The following is a 19,247-nucleotide window of genomic DNA, read 5'->3' as shown; positions in this document are numbered from 1 at the left end:
TTTATGATGGCTTTGATAAGATAATTCAAGCCCACCACCAAAAAAAGCACAAAAAGAACTAGAAAGAAGGCTCCTATTGTCAGTACGCTATAAGCCATCGAAGGGGAAACAGTGCTACAATCAAACAAAAGCAATAACCAGAGTGATTCCTATTGTAAATCAACGTTATCTTTAGAATCATGGGGATAATTTGTCAAATTCTATTTCATAACAATACCCATGGGGTTTACTATGCCGGACAAACGATTTTTGGCCAGGTGACACTCAGCACGGACACATTGAAACAAGTCAAGGGTGAGTGCGTGATTATCAAAAGTGCTCCAGATTAGATTCCCAATAATTCCCCCCATTCTCATCGTCAGCCATTTTCCTAAAGGTCAGAGGATTTGCCGAGACCCATTGGACGGAGAGCCGAACGGATTCGAATAACAAATCCTCTTCGGAATCGTACAATGGATTTGAAAAGTATATGTCCAGCAAGGTCTATCTCTTTGGTTCGAGTACCAGCGCTGGTAAGATCGAATCTTAAGGGTATTGTCTCTCAACTTCAAGGGCACATATCCTTTTTCAGAATCTCCCTTTGAGCCGGGGACAAGGACATACCAGTTTGCTTGTAAAATACCCGACCATTGTCCCTCTTCGTTCGAGGGAAACATTGGTCGTATTAGCTATAGGATCGGCATCAATATCGTGAAATCCTGGAATTACGATAGTTTGTTCTCTCGTACTTTCACTGTGCTGCAAACGAAGGACTTGTTCGGCTACAATTCTGTTGATCATGTGAGTTTTTCATTTAGAAAATATAATTACTTTTCATTAAATTATTGATTTAGGTTCCAGTGCAGGCAAAGTCCGAAAAAACCTTTGGTTTCTGGCCCTTCAAATCGGATCCTTTGAGCCTGGAGCTAATGCTGCCCCAATCGATCTTTGTGCCGGGCCAAACGGTTCCCTTGTGTGTCCTGGTGGGAAACGAGAGCAACATCAAAGTGCACGAGCTAAAAGTGAGCCTGGCCATGATCGTCACTTACTATAGCGACCTGAGTAGTGGCCAAAATATGGAGCGCTTCTCAGTAGTCAAAATGAAAGCCGATGGGGTGTTGAGAAACACCCGAAAGCAATTCGAGTTCCAGCTGCAAGTGCCCTCCACTCCGCCCACGTGCTTCCATCTGTGTCGCATTATCAAAATTTCCTACCAGATCGAAGTGGTGGCCAAAGTCAAGGGAATGCATGTGAATGCCACACTCAATGTGCCTGTGACTATCTGTGGTGCGCCTCTGTCGGCGCAGATACGGCAAACACTGCAGCAGGAGAAGGTGGACGAGGACAAGCCCCTGGTGCCAGATCCAGCAGCCTTGACTTTGATTCCAAGCGATGGCCAACAATTTGTAGAAGGTGCTGCTGGTCCAACCGCTCCTGACAGTCCCTGGGAAGATGATCCCTCAATACGTAAGCTTCAATGGGGATTTTTTTTGGTCTTGGATTAACTTGGATGATGACTTTTCTCTCTACAGCTCCTCCTAGCTATTCAGAAGCCATGCACGTCCAGAAGGATGCAGAGAAGTCCAAGCTAATGCCAGCAGATACAGATCCATCGGGTGGATTGCCCTATAAGCCTTTATACCCTGTTTTCGACTTAACAACTCCAGCAAAGGAGAAGCAGGAAGCTCAGGCAGGATATGTTGAAGAGAAGAAGGAAGACCCCTCAGGATATTTCGAAGAGGATAAGAAGTGAACAAGCAAAACTTTCAAGTGAAGAACTCTGGAAAACTGAAACCCAAAATGATCAAATTCTCCAAAGGAAGACACTTCCAAGGACTGTGTGTTTTGCACCTTTTGAAAGAGGTATCTTTGTATGAGATATATATGAGTATAATTCAAAATTGTGACAGAGATAAGATAAAGAAATGGCCTGGCCATTGCCGTGGTTACCAATATATGATAGAATATAACCCCAGCGCAGTATTTGTTTCATTCTCAGTTTGTTTCTGGCAGCCAACCGGGCGGGTTCACTCGTATCGCTGCTGCTGTTTCCGAGATTTTGCCAAACCAATCTTCTGCGGGGGAGAACCGCACCGCGTACGAGAGCAAATACTGTGGAAAGAACCTGCATAAGTTGGCATTAAAATCAAATCAGTTGTGTAACGTGCTAGCCACAAGGCAATAAACATACAGATACAGCGATACTCGAAACGGGTACCATTATGACTGTAACCTGTGAAATCGAGTTCGATAACAATCCCCATGGCACGTATTTTGGGGGCCAAGTACTGACGGGAAGGGTTACTTTGAAATTGGACAAAGTGAAGTTGGTGAAAGGTATGCCATTTCTTTCAGTTTCACTCATGACTCATGCATTCTTTATCTTTATCTTATCGCTGAATTTTCAAGTGCGGTCTAACATTTTTTACCCCAGAGATCCAAGAGCAAGAGCTATGAATCATTATATGTATTTAGAATGCTGTGGGAGAGGATCGAGCACCACACGTGCAAAATCTATTTCAAATAGAGAGGTGTTCGGTGTTCATATCTGATAAATATTAGCATGCGATAAGATTAATATTATTTTTAAGTAATCAATGATTTCGCATTAAATGGAATTAAGTGTGGGTTTTTACACATTTTTGCAGCCGTCACATTAAATATAAATGGTTATTCGGAGACCCGATGGCGCGAGAGGACAACAGGTAGTACAAGGAGACGCAGGGCACAACACACATTCTATGGTCGGGAGGATTATATAGCATCTAAAACCTTCCTAGTGGGTTCCAACTTGAGCAGTAAGTGATCATAGATCTTTTTGCCGACCGAATGAGCTTTTAATTTTCCTTATTTCCAGGCCAATGCTCCATTGAACCGGGCATACACGTCTACAACTTTGCCTGTCAGATCCCCACAGAGTGTCCCTCCTCCTTTGAGGGCACCCATGGACGCGTTCGCTACATGACGAATGTCACCCTTGTGCGACCCTGGAAGTTCGATCAGAACTATACGCGCTGCTTCACTGTACTCAAAGTGATGGACCTGAACTTTGACAGTCCCCTGCTGAGGGTGCCCGCTCACAGTGAGACCTCGAAGACCTACTGCTGCTGGCCCTGTACCTCGGATCCGCTGGCTCTGCAGCTGACTCTGCCCCAGACAGGCTTTGTGCCCGGACAGAATGTACCCCTGAGCGTGCTGGTGACCAACGACAGTCACATTCCTGTGGAGCAACTGATGGTCACCCTCGTCATGTTGGTCACGTATCACAGCAAGCCCCCATCGATGCCGAACTCCACTTTCGAGAGGTTCACCCTGAGCACCGTCAAGGGGGATCCCGTGTCAAGGAACTGCAAGAAGCTGTTCAACTATGAGCTGAGGGTGCCTGCCACCCCACCAACGTGCTTCAATCTGTGCGGCATCATACAGATTGCCTACCAGGTGGAGGTGGAGGCACAGGTCAAGGGATGCCACACCAACGAGCAGGTCAGCGTTCCGTTGACCATTGGCAGTGTGCCCTTGTCCCAGCACGTTCACATTCAGCCCCGTGGCATGCCACAACAACCACTTGATGTTCAGGGATTGGCCTCCGCTCCGCCAGTAGATCCCGCCAGTCCCTGGGCTGTGGATGATACTATACGTAAGTTATCCACGAAAATAAAATCTTTGATTGGGATTCAATGGCACTTCTTCCCATTTCAGCTCCTCCCAACTATCAGGAGGCCATTCATATGCGATCTGCCGCTTCTACCAGTAAGACAGACGACCCAGACGACGACCTAGAGCCAGTACCACCAAATACTCTCAATCCCGATGGCAGCGTCTACAAGCCGCTCTATCCGGTCTTCGATATACCAAGTCCCACGGTCCCTCCTCCATCCGACTGGACTCAGAACTATATGGCCGAAAGGGCCTTTGTGAATCCAGCTGCGGATACAGACAAGGATAAGGGAACTTGGCTGTGAAAAGCTCACAACAAAAAGAAATAGGAAAGATACTTTGAAGGCATACATATATCAACTATTTTGTATATGAAGCGAACTATGTAAATAAATCGAACATAAATGACGAAAATATTAGTTATTAAAGACGTTAGAAAATGTATGCAAAATGTGGGTTTAATTTTGTTGCAACATCAGCTAAAATTTTACAGATATGGGTTTCGCTGTATGGCCAGAAAAATGATGCCTGCGATTTTTTGCAACGTAACGCCATCAGAAAATATAAAAATGCATGGAAAAGATGTCATAAATATAGAAATATTGTGCTCCATATCATCCTCTGACTAAGTACTAAGTTTTGCACTTGAACATTCCACTCCGTTCACCAGAAGATATGCTTCCACATTTTTCTTAATGCTAAACTCTTATCAAAATCACTTAAACATGAAATATTCTTGAAAAAAAAAATGTCCAGTGCCAAGGCCTAACTTCCCAAAAGCGATAGCAACCAACCCAAACATCCACTTCTCCAGTCGTTTACCCCCACAAAAAAATGCTCACAGTTTGCGTGGTGTTCAAACTCTTATACGATTTCCATTCTCGACGTCCGATGTGAGCACATATTGTTCTAAGAAGTACGGTTCGCGCCTTCGGCTATAGAGCTCTTATCGCTTATCTTACGACGCGGTCGCACCACGACCAAGCACGACCAAGCACGACCACGACCCTGTCCAGAAGCGCATTTAATTTAGTCGTTGCTCCCAGACGAAGTAGCGTGGATCGCGGGAGACCTCAAGTCAAAAATGGTTGTTACGTGTGAGATCAGCTTCGATAATAATAGATTCGGCACTTTCTATGCCGGACAGCTGGTGGGTGGCTGTGCGACTCTCAAGTCCGACAAACCAAAGGAGGTTCAAGGTAGATCAACATAAATCCAAGTTACCTAAAAATACGAGTACGAGTAGTTTACCTAATTGCGAGTTCTTTGCACTGAAGGTGCTTTGGCAGTTGTTTAATTTAAGTTCTGATTAGTAAGAGTATTATAAATATTTCCCCGATAACGATAGGGGTATACATATATGTATGCACTGGCGATATATATATTTTTATGACGACATTGACTTGAGGAATTCTTTTGGTCTGGGGAATGTGTGAAGTTGATTGATAAGACGCCAAACGGAATATATTATAAGATTAGAACGGAAATACCTTTCGTTTTAGTATTAGGCAACTCCCAGATTAATGGAAAGAACTTAAACCATATCTAAAATTTGAATATTAGTTATATAAATAAAGGAAAGAGGTTCGTTCATTAAAAATTGTGTTTATTTTTAGACTTAATTGAGTGCATTGGGGTTTGGTAACAAAGTTAAGATTAAAACTACGTTAATCTCTGTCTCAACAGATTATAAATTAGTTCTCAAGATAAACTCGTATCCCCTCTCTCTCTCATTCTCTCTGTGTAGCTGTCTTGCTCAAGGTAGTCGGCTACTCCATCACCAAATGGAGTGAAAAGAGTCTGGGATCTACTAAGCAGTATGCGGGCAGAGAAGACTATCTATCATACAACACATATCTGGTGGGATCCGAGCAAAGTGAGTCATAAACCAATCAGATCTGGATCAACTTATATCAGTATCTCTTCGGACAGACAACAACAGACACACCATACAGGCTGGGGTGCACAACTATAACTTTTCCTGCCAGCTGCCCTACCAGTGCCCTTCGTCCTTTGAGGGTCGCTATGGCTGCATTCGCTATATAGTCAAAGTATTGCTCATTCGACCCTGGAAATACGATCAGGCCTATGCCACGGGATTCACAGTGCTCAAGATGATGGATCTGAACTTTGAAACGCCACAGCTTCGGGTAAGTCATGATGATTGTGACGGGGAAATTCATTTTCTCCTGCCCCTTCCCCAGTTGGCGGCACACAGCGAGGGGTATCGCACCTTCTGCTGTGGTCCCTGCAAGACGGATCCCTTGAAGCTGGAGCTGAATCTGCCCCAGGCGGGATATGTGCCTGGGCAGAAGATCCCCGTCACCGTTGTGGTGGTGAACAACAGCAGTGTGGCCGTCTCCGAGCTCCGGCTCTCCCTGGTGATGCTCGTCCGCTACTTCAGCCTCAGTCCGGACCACGCACGCGTCGAACGCATTATCATCTCCAGAGCGAAAGGAGATGCCGTGCTGAAACAGTGCACCCGCTCCCTGACCATTGGCCTGCCCGTACCCTCCACGCCTCCCACCTGTGTGGAGCTAAGCAATCTCATCCAGATTGCCTACCAGGTGGAGGTGGAGGCGTTGGTCAAGAGCCTCCGCGAGGAGCAGCTGATGATCATGCCCGTGACGATTGGCACCATGCCTCTGGCCGTATCGGGGATTGTTGTCCAGCAGCCAATACGTCGAAGTGCTCGCTATGACGGTCCTGCAGACGAGTTGCCTGTGGTCACGGCCCTGGGGAGTGTGCCCAACGATTTGATACCCAGTCAAGGGGATATATGTAAGTTGAAAACACTTTTAATAATTGCTGTACTTATATTCGTATATGCCGTATAGACGCTCCCAAATATGAGGAGTCCCGTCACACGCCCCGCGGAAATATCAATGAGGAGGAGATCCATGCGTTTGGCATCAACGAATTTGCACCCCTTTATCCCGTTTACAGCATACCAAGTCCCCCGCCAAATTTCCCAGCGAATGCGACCAATGCAGGTTTCGTCAATCAGAGTTTTGAAAAGTAACAGCTTGCACTGCAGTGAACTGCTTGCTGCTGTTAAGCTCCACTGCTTTCGGCTGTTAAGTTCCCACTGGTACGCTTAAGCTTATACTGTTATTGATGTTATACATAGCTGTTTTATGGGGGTGTATAATGTAGCACAGCACAAATTAAGTGTTTCGTATGACAAAAGTTATAGGGGTTGAAAAAGTTATAGAAAAGTTTATGGAATTTGTTTCGTTAAGACTGTTCTATTTGTCATACAAGAAGCTATAACGTTTATAATTGTTATATTTATGGTATCTGTAGATTTTTATTTTGATATAATAAAGTACTCTGGCATACGAAAAGTTACAGCAGATTTATATTTTAAATTTTGTCCCAAAAGTCTCTGTACAAAATGAACTGCTTTGTTTAACAGAATACAGCAGTTTGCAACAGGAACATTTTCTTGCATCGTGAAAAAGTCAGTTTTAAAATCAGATAGTAACCTTTCAAAAGTTTGAAAAGTTCAGGGACAATACAATTCATGATTATATTGCCACCCCTACCTACACTTATTGTGTGTTAGTGGGAATGCTTAAATTTAGCCCCAGGCACGCCCAAAAAGCCATCAACCATCAACCGGGGACAATAACAATATTCCGGACAACGAGAAATAAAGGACCCACACGGAGAGCCACGGCACGGACATGTTTAGTTTTTATCATTCGCGCATTTGTTAGCAGACCCGTACTTACCGTGGTCTCATCCCATCCCATCCCATCCCGCCACCCCTCTCCGCCCAACCGACCACCCACTAAACTCCCTGTGTTCCCCGTTTGCCCCACATGCGACTGAACTTTGCAGTTGGTAATCTGTTTGAATGCTCCCTCTCGTAACCTCTCATTTGTGAGCTGCTGGTAGCTCCAAGCCTCTTCTTTTCCTCCTCCGCTAAAAGTGTGCATTACCGCCTGAAGTGTAAGCGGATTTAGTGCAATTGACACTTGGGCATTAAATATTGGAAACAGTTTTGCTCACATATTAATCAGCTTTCCTCAAGCTGCGAGTATTATATAAGCACACGCTTTCAGCCACTCATTAGCCGGAGGTTAACGTTAACTGCAGCCTCGCAGGGATGGCAGACACTCCAGCGGGGCGCCTGGTACTCGAGGTATGCGTGTTTTGGCCACGTTACCAGGTTGTAGTGGCAGTCAAATCGAGTTAAGCGAATGCGCTGAACACTAATGGCGGCATTAAGTAATTTCCAGCGCGCCGAATGCCCCACGGAGGAGGACCCCACGGCTCCTCGGTCGGTCCTCCGGTCTGTCGGCCCTCTTGCATTTAAATGGCTTACTCAATGGCATTTTCGTGGTAATTGGCATTTGGCTTTGGCATGTCCGAGTGCCAAACTCTGGACTAAGCTAAATGCATAACCAGTGTGCGGGATTCTGATGCTGTTGCTGTTGGTGTATTTTCTCATTCGTTTGCTTGTTTTTCGGTTTGTGTGTGGAGACTGGAAAAACAGAAAAAGCAAATTAGTCGAGATTATGCCCCAAGGCGGCAAAAGGAATAGAACAACATGCAGTATCGTTAGAGGGAATGTTTTTAAATATAAATAACAATTTTAAGGGCTCCTGCACACGAGAAATTTGTGCGTTTTTGCGATGAACAAGTCCCCCGGCACTGTTCAGACTTTTCTAATTTAATTTATTTCGAATGTCAGTGTAAAAGCCACTTATTCATGTGTCAAGTGCCAGCAATTGATTCTGCCGCTCGTCTGAGCTGATTTCGCCGATTTAGCCGCATCTAATGGATTATAGATACTTTCGCTTTACGTGCCATATAGCCATACAGCCATATAGCCATGTAGCCTTATAGATAGACATGTTTCGGGAACAATTTGCTGGCCAAGTCTGGCGCCTCTCTCAGGGGTTTTATAGCAACGACACAAAAAAGCGAAACAAAATTAGCATTTTTTGTGTCTTGTTTTTTTTTTGGATATTCGATTGGGGTTCGTTTGGGGTTTGGCTACATCTTTTTTCCGCTGGCTTCCGTTTCCTGTTGGCTGGGTTTTTGTTTCGTGTTTCGTGTTTTTTGTTTATCCCAATGCTTTGCACCTTTGCGCCATGCCGCAGAGGGCACACATACGAGTGAGCGAGCTCCACAGTTTGTTCCTTTACTTAGCTCGGGATCTGTGTGGCTCTGTGTGCTGCGGCTTTCACGGGTATTTCACTGCTCGGTGCGCAGCATCATCCAACCATCCGCAGCATCCTACCACCCCCATATCCTGCCTGCTGTAGGTTCTTGCTGCCACTCCACAATCCTCCACAATACTGTATTCTTGTACTTCTTGCTGTTGCTGCATTGATTGTGGTGGCACCAGCCACACTCACACACACACACACACACACACACACTGCTCTGCACAACAATCGCAAGTGAATTTCACTCAAACAAACGAATTTCAGCGGCTTTGATGGCAGCAATCTTGCGGAGGTCCTGGCATCGACATCGACATCGACATCGGAATCGACAATAGTGGGTTTGTGTTTCTGTTTGTGTTTTGACTCGAGCCATAAAGATGATTGGGCACTTGTGATTAGTGCCCCTCCGCCTGAAAAGAAAACCAATTTTGTTGAACAACTTTATGGGATAGGCCCTTGCCTTTAAGAAAACCCACTCCTTTGCTGCTTTTCTTCGAGTGAACTATATCATAAAATTCAGCAAGGCCTCAGCCTCATTATAGCTTCATTAACACTATGGTTTTCCCAGCTACCAGTCTCTCTCTCTCTCATTCTCTGCTGCCGTGTCTCTTATAAACCAGAAAAGTTGTGCCCAACTTTTTGCTAATGGCAGAAACTCGTCACGCACTCCCACCCGAAAACTAAAAACTTTATTGTCACTTGTTACCAAAACAGAAGGAAAACACACACAGCACACAAATCTGAAAAAAGAGAAAAGAAAAATGAACAGAAGAGAGTGGAAAAACTAGATGAAAGCCCCCATACGAAAATGGCAATTGACAAGATTTAAGCCGTTGCTCTGACTGAAGTTTTCTCTTTCTGTACGTCGACGACAGTCTAAGCTACTTTTCCAGAGCCACAAAGCAGAGGAGCGCATGAGATGAGGATGCGGAGACAGCCGGCAAAGTTTTTCTCTCCTTCCGAGACTATCCTTCCGAAAATGCAGTGTGCAATGAGGGTTCAGTTCTTCTATTCAATTGACTGCAGGTGCTCGCACACTCGTCGGGGAGCGTGGAGTGCTGTGTCAGAAAGTTGGTTAGCCAAAGTCAATGACTGGCGCAAAATCAAATCTTCTTATCCCCTCCGCCCACGCCCCCACCACCGCTGCTGGTCCAAAACCCCTTTGGATGAGTGGCTGCTGGTGGTAAAGCTGCTGCTCTTCGGTGTCGTGAGCCCTGGGTTGTTGCTCGGCAAATTTCATAAATCAAAATGCCTTCAGGAGGAGGTGCGTGTCGATGGATTCCCGGATTCCATGCACGCCACTGTAATTGCTTTATGCTCTGGAGCGTGATGCGGTCAACATCGCAACGTGAGCATGGCATTTCGGACAGGGTCCAGATTCGCAGCTATCTTTCTCTCTCTCTGTACCCTGTACTCTGTGCCCTTCCCTTTTCCCTCTTTTCGTCCTTTTCGTCCATTTAGTGAATTGGAAAAGTTGAAAAGTTTTATGATATTCTCTTAGTTTTTGTATTTTTTTATGTTTTGGTGTATAGTTAGCCAGCTACTCGATGCGTTGTTGCTTGAGGACATGGCAGCCACAGCCGGAGTGAAATTCCAGACGGCAGTAAACATTTTTGGAGGAGTAAAGGCACCGAAGTTCCACCGAAAATGCCATGTCCCGTGATGGTCAGGAGCCAGAAGTGTTGTTGTTTGGCCAACAATTTCCAACAGACACAAAATGGTGCGCTGACAAAGCAACAGCCGAAGGGTGGTCATCAAAGCAAAGGAGAAAGGTAAACTCTTTTGGCATAACTTTAAAAATTGCATGGGGAGCCTCCAATAAATTATGTCAGTCCTCAGGCTGTTGCTCCACGTTCGGGCTCCACGGGGCGGTAAACAAGAAAAATATGTATATTTTGATGATAAAAATGAAGATTGCTAGTCATCAAGCGAAACACCTCAGCTCTCTGGCTGAAAGTGGGAGGGGCGGGAGTGCATTGCACTCGGATGTCAAAGCTAATAAGCAGCTCCTTCCCCGGGGGTTGAGTGGGGGAAGCTCTTCATGTGTACCCCCACTGTCCCGCTGCTTCCACTTTTCTGTTTCGTGGCAGATTTATGGGTAAATATAAAGCAAAAGGTGATGACATGACGCTCTGAGGCAATGCAGGTGGCAAAAAGTTTAGTGCCCACATCCAAGAGTATATGTGGCACTCCTTTCCTGTGCTCCTGTGCTCCCGAGCTTCTCGGACCCTCTGTGTCTGTGTGTATCCGTGCCAAAGGTAAAGCCATTCTGCAGCTGTGTGAGTAATGCAGAGAACAACACAGAAAGCGCTGCATACTTTGCGGCTGTGCGCACTAATTAATGAACGACTTTGGGCTATACTTGCACTACCTTTTCTCTGCCAGTGTCAATGCATAAAGAAATTTTGCTAATTAAAAATAATAGCACTTGCAATAGCAATAGCAATGGCAATAGCAAAAAGGCTGCACAAACTTTGTCTCTGCTCATCCCGATTCCCCTGTGCAATGCCATTTCTTGTGATTATTTTAACAACTTGGCCATGTTGCAGGCGACCAAAGGACCGAGCGACGGACCGACCGACGGACCGACCGACCATTCGCTGAAAACTCACAGCTTCACACAGCCATTGTCGGCGAAGAAGTCGTACAAATTGCTCGCGGGCTGCAAGTAATTGTCTCTGGCTCGTTGGCTCGGGACTTGGATTTGGATTTGGATTTGGATTTGGATTTGGATTTGGGACTCGCATAGAAGGCCGCTTTCTGGCTGGCTTTCTGTGAGGCGGTGGTGGTGGGCCCTCAACATCATTAAATGTGTATATAATGGAATTGCTGTGATTTGTTTCGAGCGGAAGATTTATTATCGCTTTGCCATTTTCCAGGCGAAAAAATCGGCTTTATGTTCCGCTTCCCTGGTGACAGAGTGCAACCAGACGATGCGATGGGTCTTTCTGCCACTCTGGCACCACTCTCTCTGACACAATCAGAGTCGTTTACATAAACACTTTTCTGAAATTTATTGCTCCTCGCTCTTTTCTGTGTGTGTGTGGGTGTGTGGTATGTCTATGTCAATGGCAAAAGTTTATGCATTTAATTTGTGCAAAATTTGCTTACAACTCAAATTGAATTAACCTGATGACTCAGTGGAATGTACGAGGCCTTGTGTTCCTTCGAATGATTTCGCCACGAAACGGGCCAACTTTTATATCCTAGAATCTCTGCAGATGCTTTGTTGAGTAGTAAATCCCCATGGGAATAGCCTGCATTTTGTGTGTGTGTGTGTTTAGTTCAACTTGAACTTTTTCCCTCTCGCAATATGTAAACTCATTTGCATTCAAAGTTTTGCCCCCTTTCACAAGTTGTGCAGGGGGCACATGTGTTTCCGAACAGAACACTATTAGGTCTTCATCAAATTAAAATATGTTCGCCCTGACGTGAATAATGGCTACGAGAGAGAGAGATAGAGAGAGAGCTACGAAATTAATTGCCTGCGAAACTGTACACAAATGCCATCTCCATTCTATTCTTCTACTCGAGAAGGTGTGTAATTTTCTAGTTAACAAATAAATTAAAACTTGACTTGACCATGGACTATGGACCCAGCCAGATCCAAAAATGTCCCCAAAATGTCCTCTCAACTGCTCAACTGTTGAGTTGTTCAAACATTTGTCCAGCTGTGGGCGTATGTTTGACACAGATCATATGAGGATTTGTGTGGGGCTTAGGCGACACTGGAGTCGAGGGCTTAGCATGCATTTGTGTGACAAAATGAAATATCTCTGGCATAAGTGAAATTGTTTTACTTTGCCATTGAAAAACAAATTTGCCATTCTACATACAGACACATATTTTATTAATATTCAGCCGGAGTGGAGAGTAAACTTAATACCTTAATGGATTTCAAAGCATTCTGGCCCGCACTCTGCAGGTTAAACAATCTCTTTTTTCCCGCATAACTTCGGTCTCGGACAATTGGCAGAAATGTGTTTAATTACACTTGTAATCCCCTAGAATATTTCATTTAATCATTGATTATCCGCAGCTTTTTATATTGTTTGACGAACATTGCACTAAGTGCACTTTAAAATCGCCAGCGATAGACTCTGGTCTGGTTTAAGGTTGCACGAAAAACTGTGATTTATTTTTGTTAATTATTTAGGTTGAATTTCCACCCACTCCTCTGGGGGGCTTGCCAATCGTTTTGGCCTGCGGTGTGTCATCAAATTTGATCGGAATCCCAGTCCGCCCCCACCACCTTTTTGGCCAATTGAGTTTGCACTTAATACCTTTTACGTGTCCGGCCTGCTAATTAATGTCCATCGGCACATCGGACTGGGCCGGCCTGGTGTGGACTGTAATAAATTGGATTTTCTGTTCACATTTTAGTCAGTATTTTCTCTAGGGAGCTGCTGGCCCAAAGCCAGGAGAATTTAAAGGGAATTCAGGTGCTGCTGCCACTGCCACTGCCACTGCCACTGCCCGGCTTTAATAATTTGTATTCGTGATCAAACTTTGGCCACTCGTTCGCTGGCATTCTCCAGAGTAAGTGCCTGGCCCTCTGCTCATAAATAGTTCATTGCATTTCCATTAGCCTGCTCTTCCAGCTCTGTTCGTTGACCTAATGTGTGCAATTCATTATGTGCAATTAGAGTTCAATTCAGATGGCCCATCGGCTGGCCAAAGTTCAAGGCCCGTCTAGGAGCGGCATCTTGAGACCATAACACATCGTTAATGGGGTGTATGGCGGTATGGCGGTATGTGGCGGAGTCAAAGAAAGTGTAACAATAATGGGCTCGTTTGTTTTCATTGCACACGTGCCCAGGCATCTGGTGGGGCTTTCGGTTAATAGACTCAACATTTGCGGCCATGTTTTTGCTGGGCAAACATTTGGCATGGAGTGGTGTGGTGTGGAGTGGAGTGGAGTCCTGTGCCTCTCAATGAGCCACTTTTGTGGTCGGGCTCTCTGATGGCTCTGTTCTGTTCTGTACAGTGTACTGTGCTCTGCTCCATCATATTGCCCGCAAAATGAAATTAAACGCGTGAATACATATTTAATGGGGCAAAAATGTGTGGAATGATTTTGACGTTGATTTTTTTTCCCTGCCCTCCCCTGGCCTCCCCTGCCCTGCCCTGCCGTTAATTGTGTGCAATATTTGCATTTTTTACGTACAGAACGTACGGCATGGCCTCCAGCGGATGCCTGATTGTTGAAATTAAAAATTAATGCATGATTTTTGAAATGCCGATGTGGATGGCTCTGCAAATAAAGAGCCCACACGTTGCAGGCTGCAGCACTTTCAATTCCAGATCTCTGCGGGTAAATCATGGACGGAATTTCGTTGCGTCTTTTTGTTTTTGTTGTCTACCAATAAATATTATTAATTAACATCCACTGCTTAAAGGCAGCCGCCAATGATGAGGACTATGATACTCGTATTGGTTTAAGTGTTTTTTAATCAAACAATCAATGAGAAGTGTGCCTGGGAGAGTATCTCAGGGCGCCGGCACAAAGTTGTTTAACCTTTTATTAACACAGTAAAACATACGGGAAAATTGCCAGTATGTCGTTTGACGAATTCGATCGTAGGGCCTCCCAGCGCGACAGCCTGAAGTCAACCAAGTCGTTGGCCTCTATCCTGCGAGGACACACAATACCAGTGAGACGAGGAACCCACGTGTCTCCGGCCCGTGTCTCCGGCTTGAAAGCGGAGGTCGCGGAGTCGCTCACCAAATCCATGTCCACTATATTCAGGCAGAGCACTATGAATATGCGGTATGCGGACACCACTCTTCTGGACCTCGAAGATTGGGTGCTGCATCCAAGAAAATTCGACGACGATGTGGATGTCAGTCAACACCCCAGCTACAATATTATGTCGTTCTCCTAGTAAGTTCTACAACTAATCCACATGATGTGTCCTATATGTCCATTCCCAACAGCGATCTGAATTGCTATGTGAGGTATTTGGAGGCCAAGGAAAAGTACGACAAGCATTTCCACGATGAAATGCAGTACTTCATAGACACTCAAGACAGGGCCATCAATCAGTTTGTCCTGAGGCGGTAGGTAAACATCCACAATCCCGAGAAGCACCTTCTATAGATTGATTTTCCCTTTCAGCATCTTGTGCTACAATAGTCGTTGGCCGCCACTGCACTCAAAACGGGAAATAAACCGATTCGTTACAAAGTTCTTTCAGCTGACACCCAAGCAAAAGGATCGTCTGCACTATCTCATGAAAACCGATCTGAGTGCGGGATCGTAGACCCTCAAGAGAGCAGCGACAGAGCGACAGAGAAAGCGTTGATAAAATTACAAATGCAATTGTGCTGATTATTCCAAATGAAAATTGTTTAATTAGCACATTTGTATTCGCAATTATGTTAAGCAATTTCCAGATAATTAGTCTTTGAAAAAAATCCCCCCACAAACAATAAATTTAATTCTCATTGAATATGCTGCATTTAATTTTGTTTTTTAAATGGCTTGTTGAGATTTCGATACGAGAAAAAAAAGCTAAGAGTCAAATCATTTCAGATAATTAAAATTGGTAAACTGTTTCATTTATGCTTTAAGTTAATTACATTATACTCCAATGTGTGAAGCTTATGTCGGGAACTGAAAGGTGAATTCCTTGGCATTTGATATGCTACAGAATTGTTTACACATTCGAAGCAAAGAGAGGACTACTTTTGCCCCTAAGGATCTAAATTACTATATAGATCCATTGAAAAGTTTCAGTTCTTTAAAAGTTTTCTTTCTGAAAGCCTCTGGTGTTTAAAGTGTCACAGCTTTTCCGGGTCTAATTTGATTAAATTTAATATCAAAACTATCTCCCGTTGAAGTTGTTTGCATTCAACAAATGTAATTTAAGTAAACTTTCATCCATTTGTGCACGTTAAATATTTGATTTGCATTCATAAATAAATTCAATGAATTCCTGCAATAAATGGATTATTTTATTGTTGAATTGTGTGTGTAACAATGTGCGAAATTGTATGTGAGTGTGCGAGTGTTTTCCCAGTTGCTCGACCTTTCTTTTTTGTCGTGCGTTTCCGATAAGCGACAAATGTTATGCCGTTGCAGTTGTATTCGCATTCGTAGTCGTGTGTGTGTGTGTGTGTGTGTGTGTGTGTGTGTATTGCTGACAGGAAGTACGTCATTTGTCAAATACTACTTTATGGGCAGTTTTTTTGCTGTTGCCGGCTCTCCAGCTGGGCAAAGTGGAGTTTTGTTTGCGCTGCGTAAACACCTGAAAAAGGTCAACTTTATAAATGTTTGCACAACAAAATAATGGACAAAAGGCAGAGCGAAATCCTGTGTAAATGTTGCACTTTAATTTGGTTTTTGCCCCAAGGCCCCAGAATTCTCCATTGGAAATTCATCAATTAGCTTTACAATTTATTGTTTTGCTCAGCAAACAATGTGATGAATAATTGCTGAACAGAGTTCAAAGTGCATTTAAATATTTTACTAAATACTTTAGCATAGCTTAAAGTATTTAAAATCCCATTTGAAACTGTTCTAAGCCTTTTCGGCTTTGGCTTCGGCTCGGGGCAGGTGAAAAGTTTCACACAATTAGTCCAGCAGCCAGAGTGGGGTTTTAGCATCACAAAAGAAAATATTCCGCCCCAATTCGTGCAATGAAACAAAAACCTTTGTATATCTTTTTTTGTAGTCATTCTTTGACACTTTGAAAGTCCCATAGAAAATGATTCATGCTTCAGTGGTCAGGGGATAGCACGGCACCGGAAACTTCAACTGCAAACAGACCCCCACCCCCCGCGACAAGCCATTTCCAGCAGTCAGCTTCAATTAAGGCTCAAGTTCCACCAATTTTAAAGTCCACTTCGGGTGAAAAAATAATATCACAGTAGGTGGTCTGGCATCCGCAGCTTTGAGCTATAAATTATAATTTCCGCATGCTGAGCCAAGCTCTCTCCCACACCGCACCGCACCACACCCCACCACACACCTCTTTGCAGACCACCATCATCATCCCATCGGTACATCGGTCCATCGTCCGGTCGGTCATTCTCCGGTTTTATGACGCTTATGGAAAAAAATTCCTTGCTGCTGCATGGCTGCAAGGTGTGCGCCAATTTCCGGAATATGTGAAAGTGTCTGTGTTCGTGCCGGTGTCGGCTTCGGTCTGCGTACTTTTATACATAATTTTTTGTAAAAAAAGTTTGGCCCCTGCCCGGTACTCTGTGTTCGTATTCGTGTCGGTGGCACCGACGGTGGGTTCTCTGGCCGGACTCATGCATACATATGTTGCCAGAAGAGCCCCTGGCAGGAAAAATATAATTAATTGCGCTTGAAAAGTGTACAAGAAAAAACTAATGCCTGCATAGTTTTAAAGCAGGTTAAACCACAAACTGGAATTACCTGGAAAGTGGCTAATATCTCTCATACGCAGTGCATGTCCCAGCAAGGGGCCAGTAACGCCAATTAGGACACAAATTCCTTCCAAGAATAGTTTATGTAACTCATACGCTGCTCTGCACAGGAAACTAGTAGCTCAGATCACTCATACGCACTGTTGCCCCTACAAAAATATACCAGAACAGTGAGTGCAGCACCATATATACCATTAAAATTTATGTACAGCATATCATTCTCAAAACCCATCTCAAAGTTTCACCTTTCCAACAACACCTTCGATTTTTTATGCGTCACAGCCAATTTCCCAGCCACTCATAAAAGCTGACTGATTCCTCAGGATACGCCTGCTGCTCCTTCTGCTCTTGCCTTTCCCCATTGGTGTAATGAATGTTGTTTGTTTGCCTTACATAATATTTAACAACAAGTGCGGAGTAGCAATCCTGAGCAATCATTGCCTGGTAGCTCGTTTGTTATACAATCCTTGAGTGGGGTATTTGCCCTGCCAGCAGAAGTTTGCTTTTGAGAAGGCAAACTCGTATCGGAAGCAGTCATGCGAGAGAGTTGAATGATATTTCAATTTGTGCAGATACTTTTGGGGGTGCAAATATACGAGTAAAAATCCGGGGTTTCCTTAAATGGAGAGAACAATTTCAAAGAACTGGAAATTGTTTTGCCTTCGAAAAGTGGTGGGTAGGGAAAGTTATTACTCATGTTAATGGCGGATTCTGCTTTCATAAATATGCGAATTTTATGTTTATTTAACAGTATTATTTGTACGAGTATTGCCTTATTTCAAAGATCATTCCCCAATCAATATCAGTCCGAAATTCCATACGTAAGTGTATCCAACAAACTTCCTGTATTCCTCCACAGATTTCCGTAGTCTATAATTTTTATCATCAACATTCTTTGCTTTACACTTACACACACACGCAACGTTTCTTATGTGTTTGCACGCCGCTGTGCTTCCTGTGGTGCTGGCTGTGGTCCGTGGTCCTGCGTCCTGGTCCTGCCCCACTGGTCGTAACTTCCGCTCAGGACGCACACCACTTGAGTTTTGTGTGGCATTGCAAAATGCATTTTATATGCAATAAAAATACACTTACGGCATTTTTTACAACTCGCTCGCTTTGACTTCTCTCCCGCTCCCTCTGCCACTGCCACTCTCACTCTCACTCGCACTCCCACTTGCTGGGCGATTCCATTTCTTTTGGCGCCGTTTTTCTACTATAATATTTCCTACTTACAAAATAAAAACGAAAAAGTCAGTCCGGTTCGGGGTCTGCCAGTGGCTTGTTTGTGTTCAGTTCTCCGGTTCTGCAGCTCCTTTCGAACCGTTTCGTTTCGTTTCGTTTCTGCGCTGTCCTGCTCGGTTGTGTTCGCTGTTGGTTAGGGAAATTTAATGAGCTACTTAATGTTGTTGTTGCGACTCCTCAGAGCTGCAATTTGGCCTGCTTTATTTCAGCTTGTGTGTGGGTGGGATTTGTGCACTCCTCTCAGTTTACGATTTTAACAAGTTGGTTGTTAAATAAATTTAAATTATACAAGTGTTGTCGCTCCCCTTACACGCCGTTTACTGCGGCTCGATGGTCATTCCTTTGCCTTACCCTCACTCGCCCTCATCCTCATTTTCACTTTCACTTTCACTCTCTCCCCTGGTAGTGTGTGCGCTACAAGTTTATTAATATTTTCCCCTGCCAGCAAACACTTAATCATCTGAATGGGTCGCCTGGCTTGAGTGCATGATTCCTGTAAAATATCGACAAAAGAAAGGCACGACCGGAAAAACGACGACTAAAAATACACGCAAATAAATGGCCTCATCATCGCATTTACCTTTGAGCCATTTTTCAAGTCAAAATGATTCGAAACTTTTCATTTGAGTAAAGGGGCTGCCCTGTAAGGATAATGGAAAGCGCTTGGTGTTGCACGAAAACTTTCCCCTGAAGAGCATGAAATTTGAATCAAATATTTCGCCATTCAAAAACTTGAAACTTTTCATCAGCTAAATCTACAGGAATACAAAATAAACAGGAGGGAAAGAA

The 19,247-nt window shown here is 44.3% G+C and overlaps 4 protein-coding genes across 4 annotated transcripts; all 4 read left to right on the top strand.

The window, feature by feature from the left end:
- Positions 1–153: 153 nt before the first annotated feature.
- On the top strand, positions 154–1,954 carry LOC6594438 (arrestin domain-containing protein 17). Its single transcript, XM_002019514.2, has 5 exons — positions 154–294; positions 363–512; positions 572–780; positions 834–1,446; positions 1,512–1,954. Exons 1-5 carry the CDS (start codon positions 180–182, stop codon positions 1,730–1,732), a joined length of 1,308 nt encoding a protein of 435 aa, XP_002019550.1. The 5' UTR covers positions 154–179; the 3' UTR covers positions 1,733–1,954.
- Positions 1,955–2,006: 52 nt separating this feature from the next.
- On the top strand, positions 2,007–4,061 carry LOC6594437 (arrestin domain-containing protein 3). The gene is made up of 4 exons (XM_002019513.2): positions 2,007–2,316; positions 2,628–2,777; positions 2,837–3,616; positions 3,679–4,061. Exons 1-4 carry the CDS (start codon positions 2,202–2,204, stop codon positions 3,939–3,941), a joined length of 1,308 nt encoding a protein of 435 aa, XP_002019549.1. The 5' UTR covers positions 2,007–2,201; the 3' UTR covers positions 3,942–4,061.
- Positions 4,062–4,716: 655 nt separating this feature from the next.
- Positions 4,717–6,944, top strand: LOC6594436 (arrestin domain-containing protein 17). Its single transcript, XM_002019512.2, has 5 exons — positions 4,717–4,835; positions 5,384–5,512; positions 5,569–5,786; positions 5,841–6,417; positions 6,474–6,944. The coding sequence occupies exons 1-5, from the start codon at positions 4,721–4,723 to the stop codon at positions 6,656–6,658; spliced, it is 1,224 nt and encodes a 407-aa protein (XP_002019548.2). The 5' UTR covers positions 4,717–4,720; the 3' UTR covers positions 6,659–6,944.
- A 7,399-nt stretch (positions 6,945–14,343) lies between these two features.
- Positions 14,344–15,151, top strand: LOC6594434. Its single transcript, XM_002019510.2, has 3 exons — positions 14,344–14,703; positions 14,757–14,879; positions 14,938–15,151. Exons 1-3 carry the CDS (start codon positions 14,378–14,380, stop codon positions 15,080–15,082), a joined length of 594 nt encoding a protein of 197 aa, XP_002019546.1. The 5' UTR covers positions 14,344–14,377; the 3' UTR covers positions 15,083–15,151.
- The last annotated feature ends 4,096 nt before the right edge of the window (positions 15,152–19,247 follow it).

Source organism: Drosophila persimilis, unplaced genomic scaffold (genome assembly GCF_003286085.1).
Source record: "Drosophila persimilis strain 14011-0111.01,24,50 unplaced genomic scaffold, DperRS2 tig00000000-arrow-pilon, whole genome shotgun sequence".
NCBI lineage: Eukaryota > Metazoa > Arthropoda > Insecta > Diptera > Drosophilidae > Drosophila > Drosophila persimilis.
This window is presented reverse-complemented; position numbering and strand designations above follow the sequence as displayed.

What these genes read in the sequence shown, in the direction of transcription:
- LOC6594436 (XM_002019512.2), top strand. Translation starts at nt 4,721, where the DNA reads ATGGTTGTTACGTGTGAGATCAGCTTCGATAATAATAGATTCGGCACT. An exon ending in TTGAAACGCCACAGCTTCGG is followed by an intron (nt 5,787 to 5,840) that starts GTAAGTCATGAT and finishes CCCCTTCCCCAG; the next exon opens with TTGGCGGCACACAGCGAGGG. An exon ending in ACCCAGTCAAGGGGATATAT is followed by an intron (nt 6,418 to 6,473) that starts GTAAGTTGAAAA and finishes TATGCCGTATAG; the next exon opens with ACGCTCCCAAATATGAGGAG.
- LOC6594438 (XM_002019514.2), top strand. Translation starts at nt 180, where the DNA reads ATGGGGATAATTTGTCAAATTCTATTTCATAACAATACCCATGGGGTT. An exon ending in TGGTTCGAGTACCAGCGCTG is followed by an intron (nt 513 to 571) that starts GTAAGATCGAAT and finishes ATCCTTTTTCAG; the next exon opens with AATCTCCCTTTGAGCCGGGG. An exon ending in GCTACAATTCTGTTGATCAT is followed by an intron (nt 781 to 833) that starts GTGAGTTTTTCA and finishes TTATTGATTTAG; the next exon opens with GTTCCAGTGCAGGCAAAGTC.
- LOC6594437 (XM_002019513.2), top strand. Translation starts at nt 2,202, where the DNA reads ATGACTGTAACCTGTGAAATCGAGTTCGATAACAATCCCCATGGCACG. An exon ending in CAAAGTGAAGTTGGTGAAAG is followed by an intron (nt 2,317 to 2,627) that starts GTATGCCATTTC and finishes ACATTTTTGCAG; the next exon opens with CCGTCACATTAAATATAAAT. An exon ending in AGTGGGTTCCAACTTGAGCA is followed by an intron (nt 2,778 to 2,836) that starts GTAAGTGATCAT and finishes CCTTATTTCCAG; the next exon opens with GCCAATGCTCCATTGAACCG.
- LOC6594434 (XM_002019510.2), top strand. Translation starts at nt 14,378, where the DNA reads ATGTCGTTTGACGAATTCGATCGTAGGGCCTCCCAGCGCGACAGCCTG. An exon ending in AATATTATGTCGTTCTCCTA is followed by an intron (nt 14,704 to 14,756) that starts GTAAGTTCTACA and finishes CATTCCCAACAG; the next exon opens with CGATCTGAATTGCTATGTGA. An exon ending in AATCAGTTTGTCCTGAGGCG is followed by an intron (nt 14,880 to 14,937) that starts GTAGGTAAACAT and finishes TTTCCCTTTCAG; the next exon opens with CATCTTGTGCTACAATAGTC.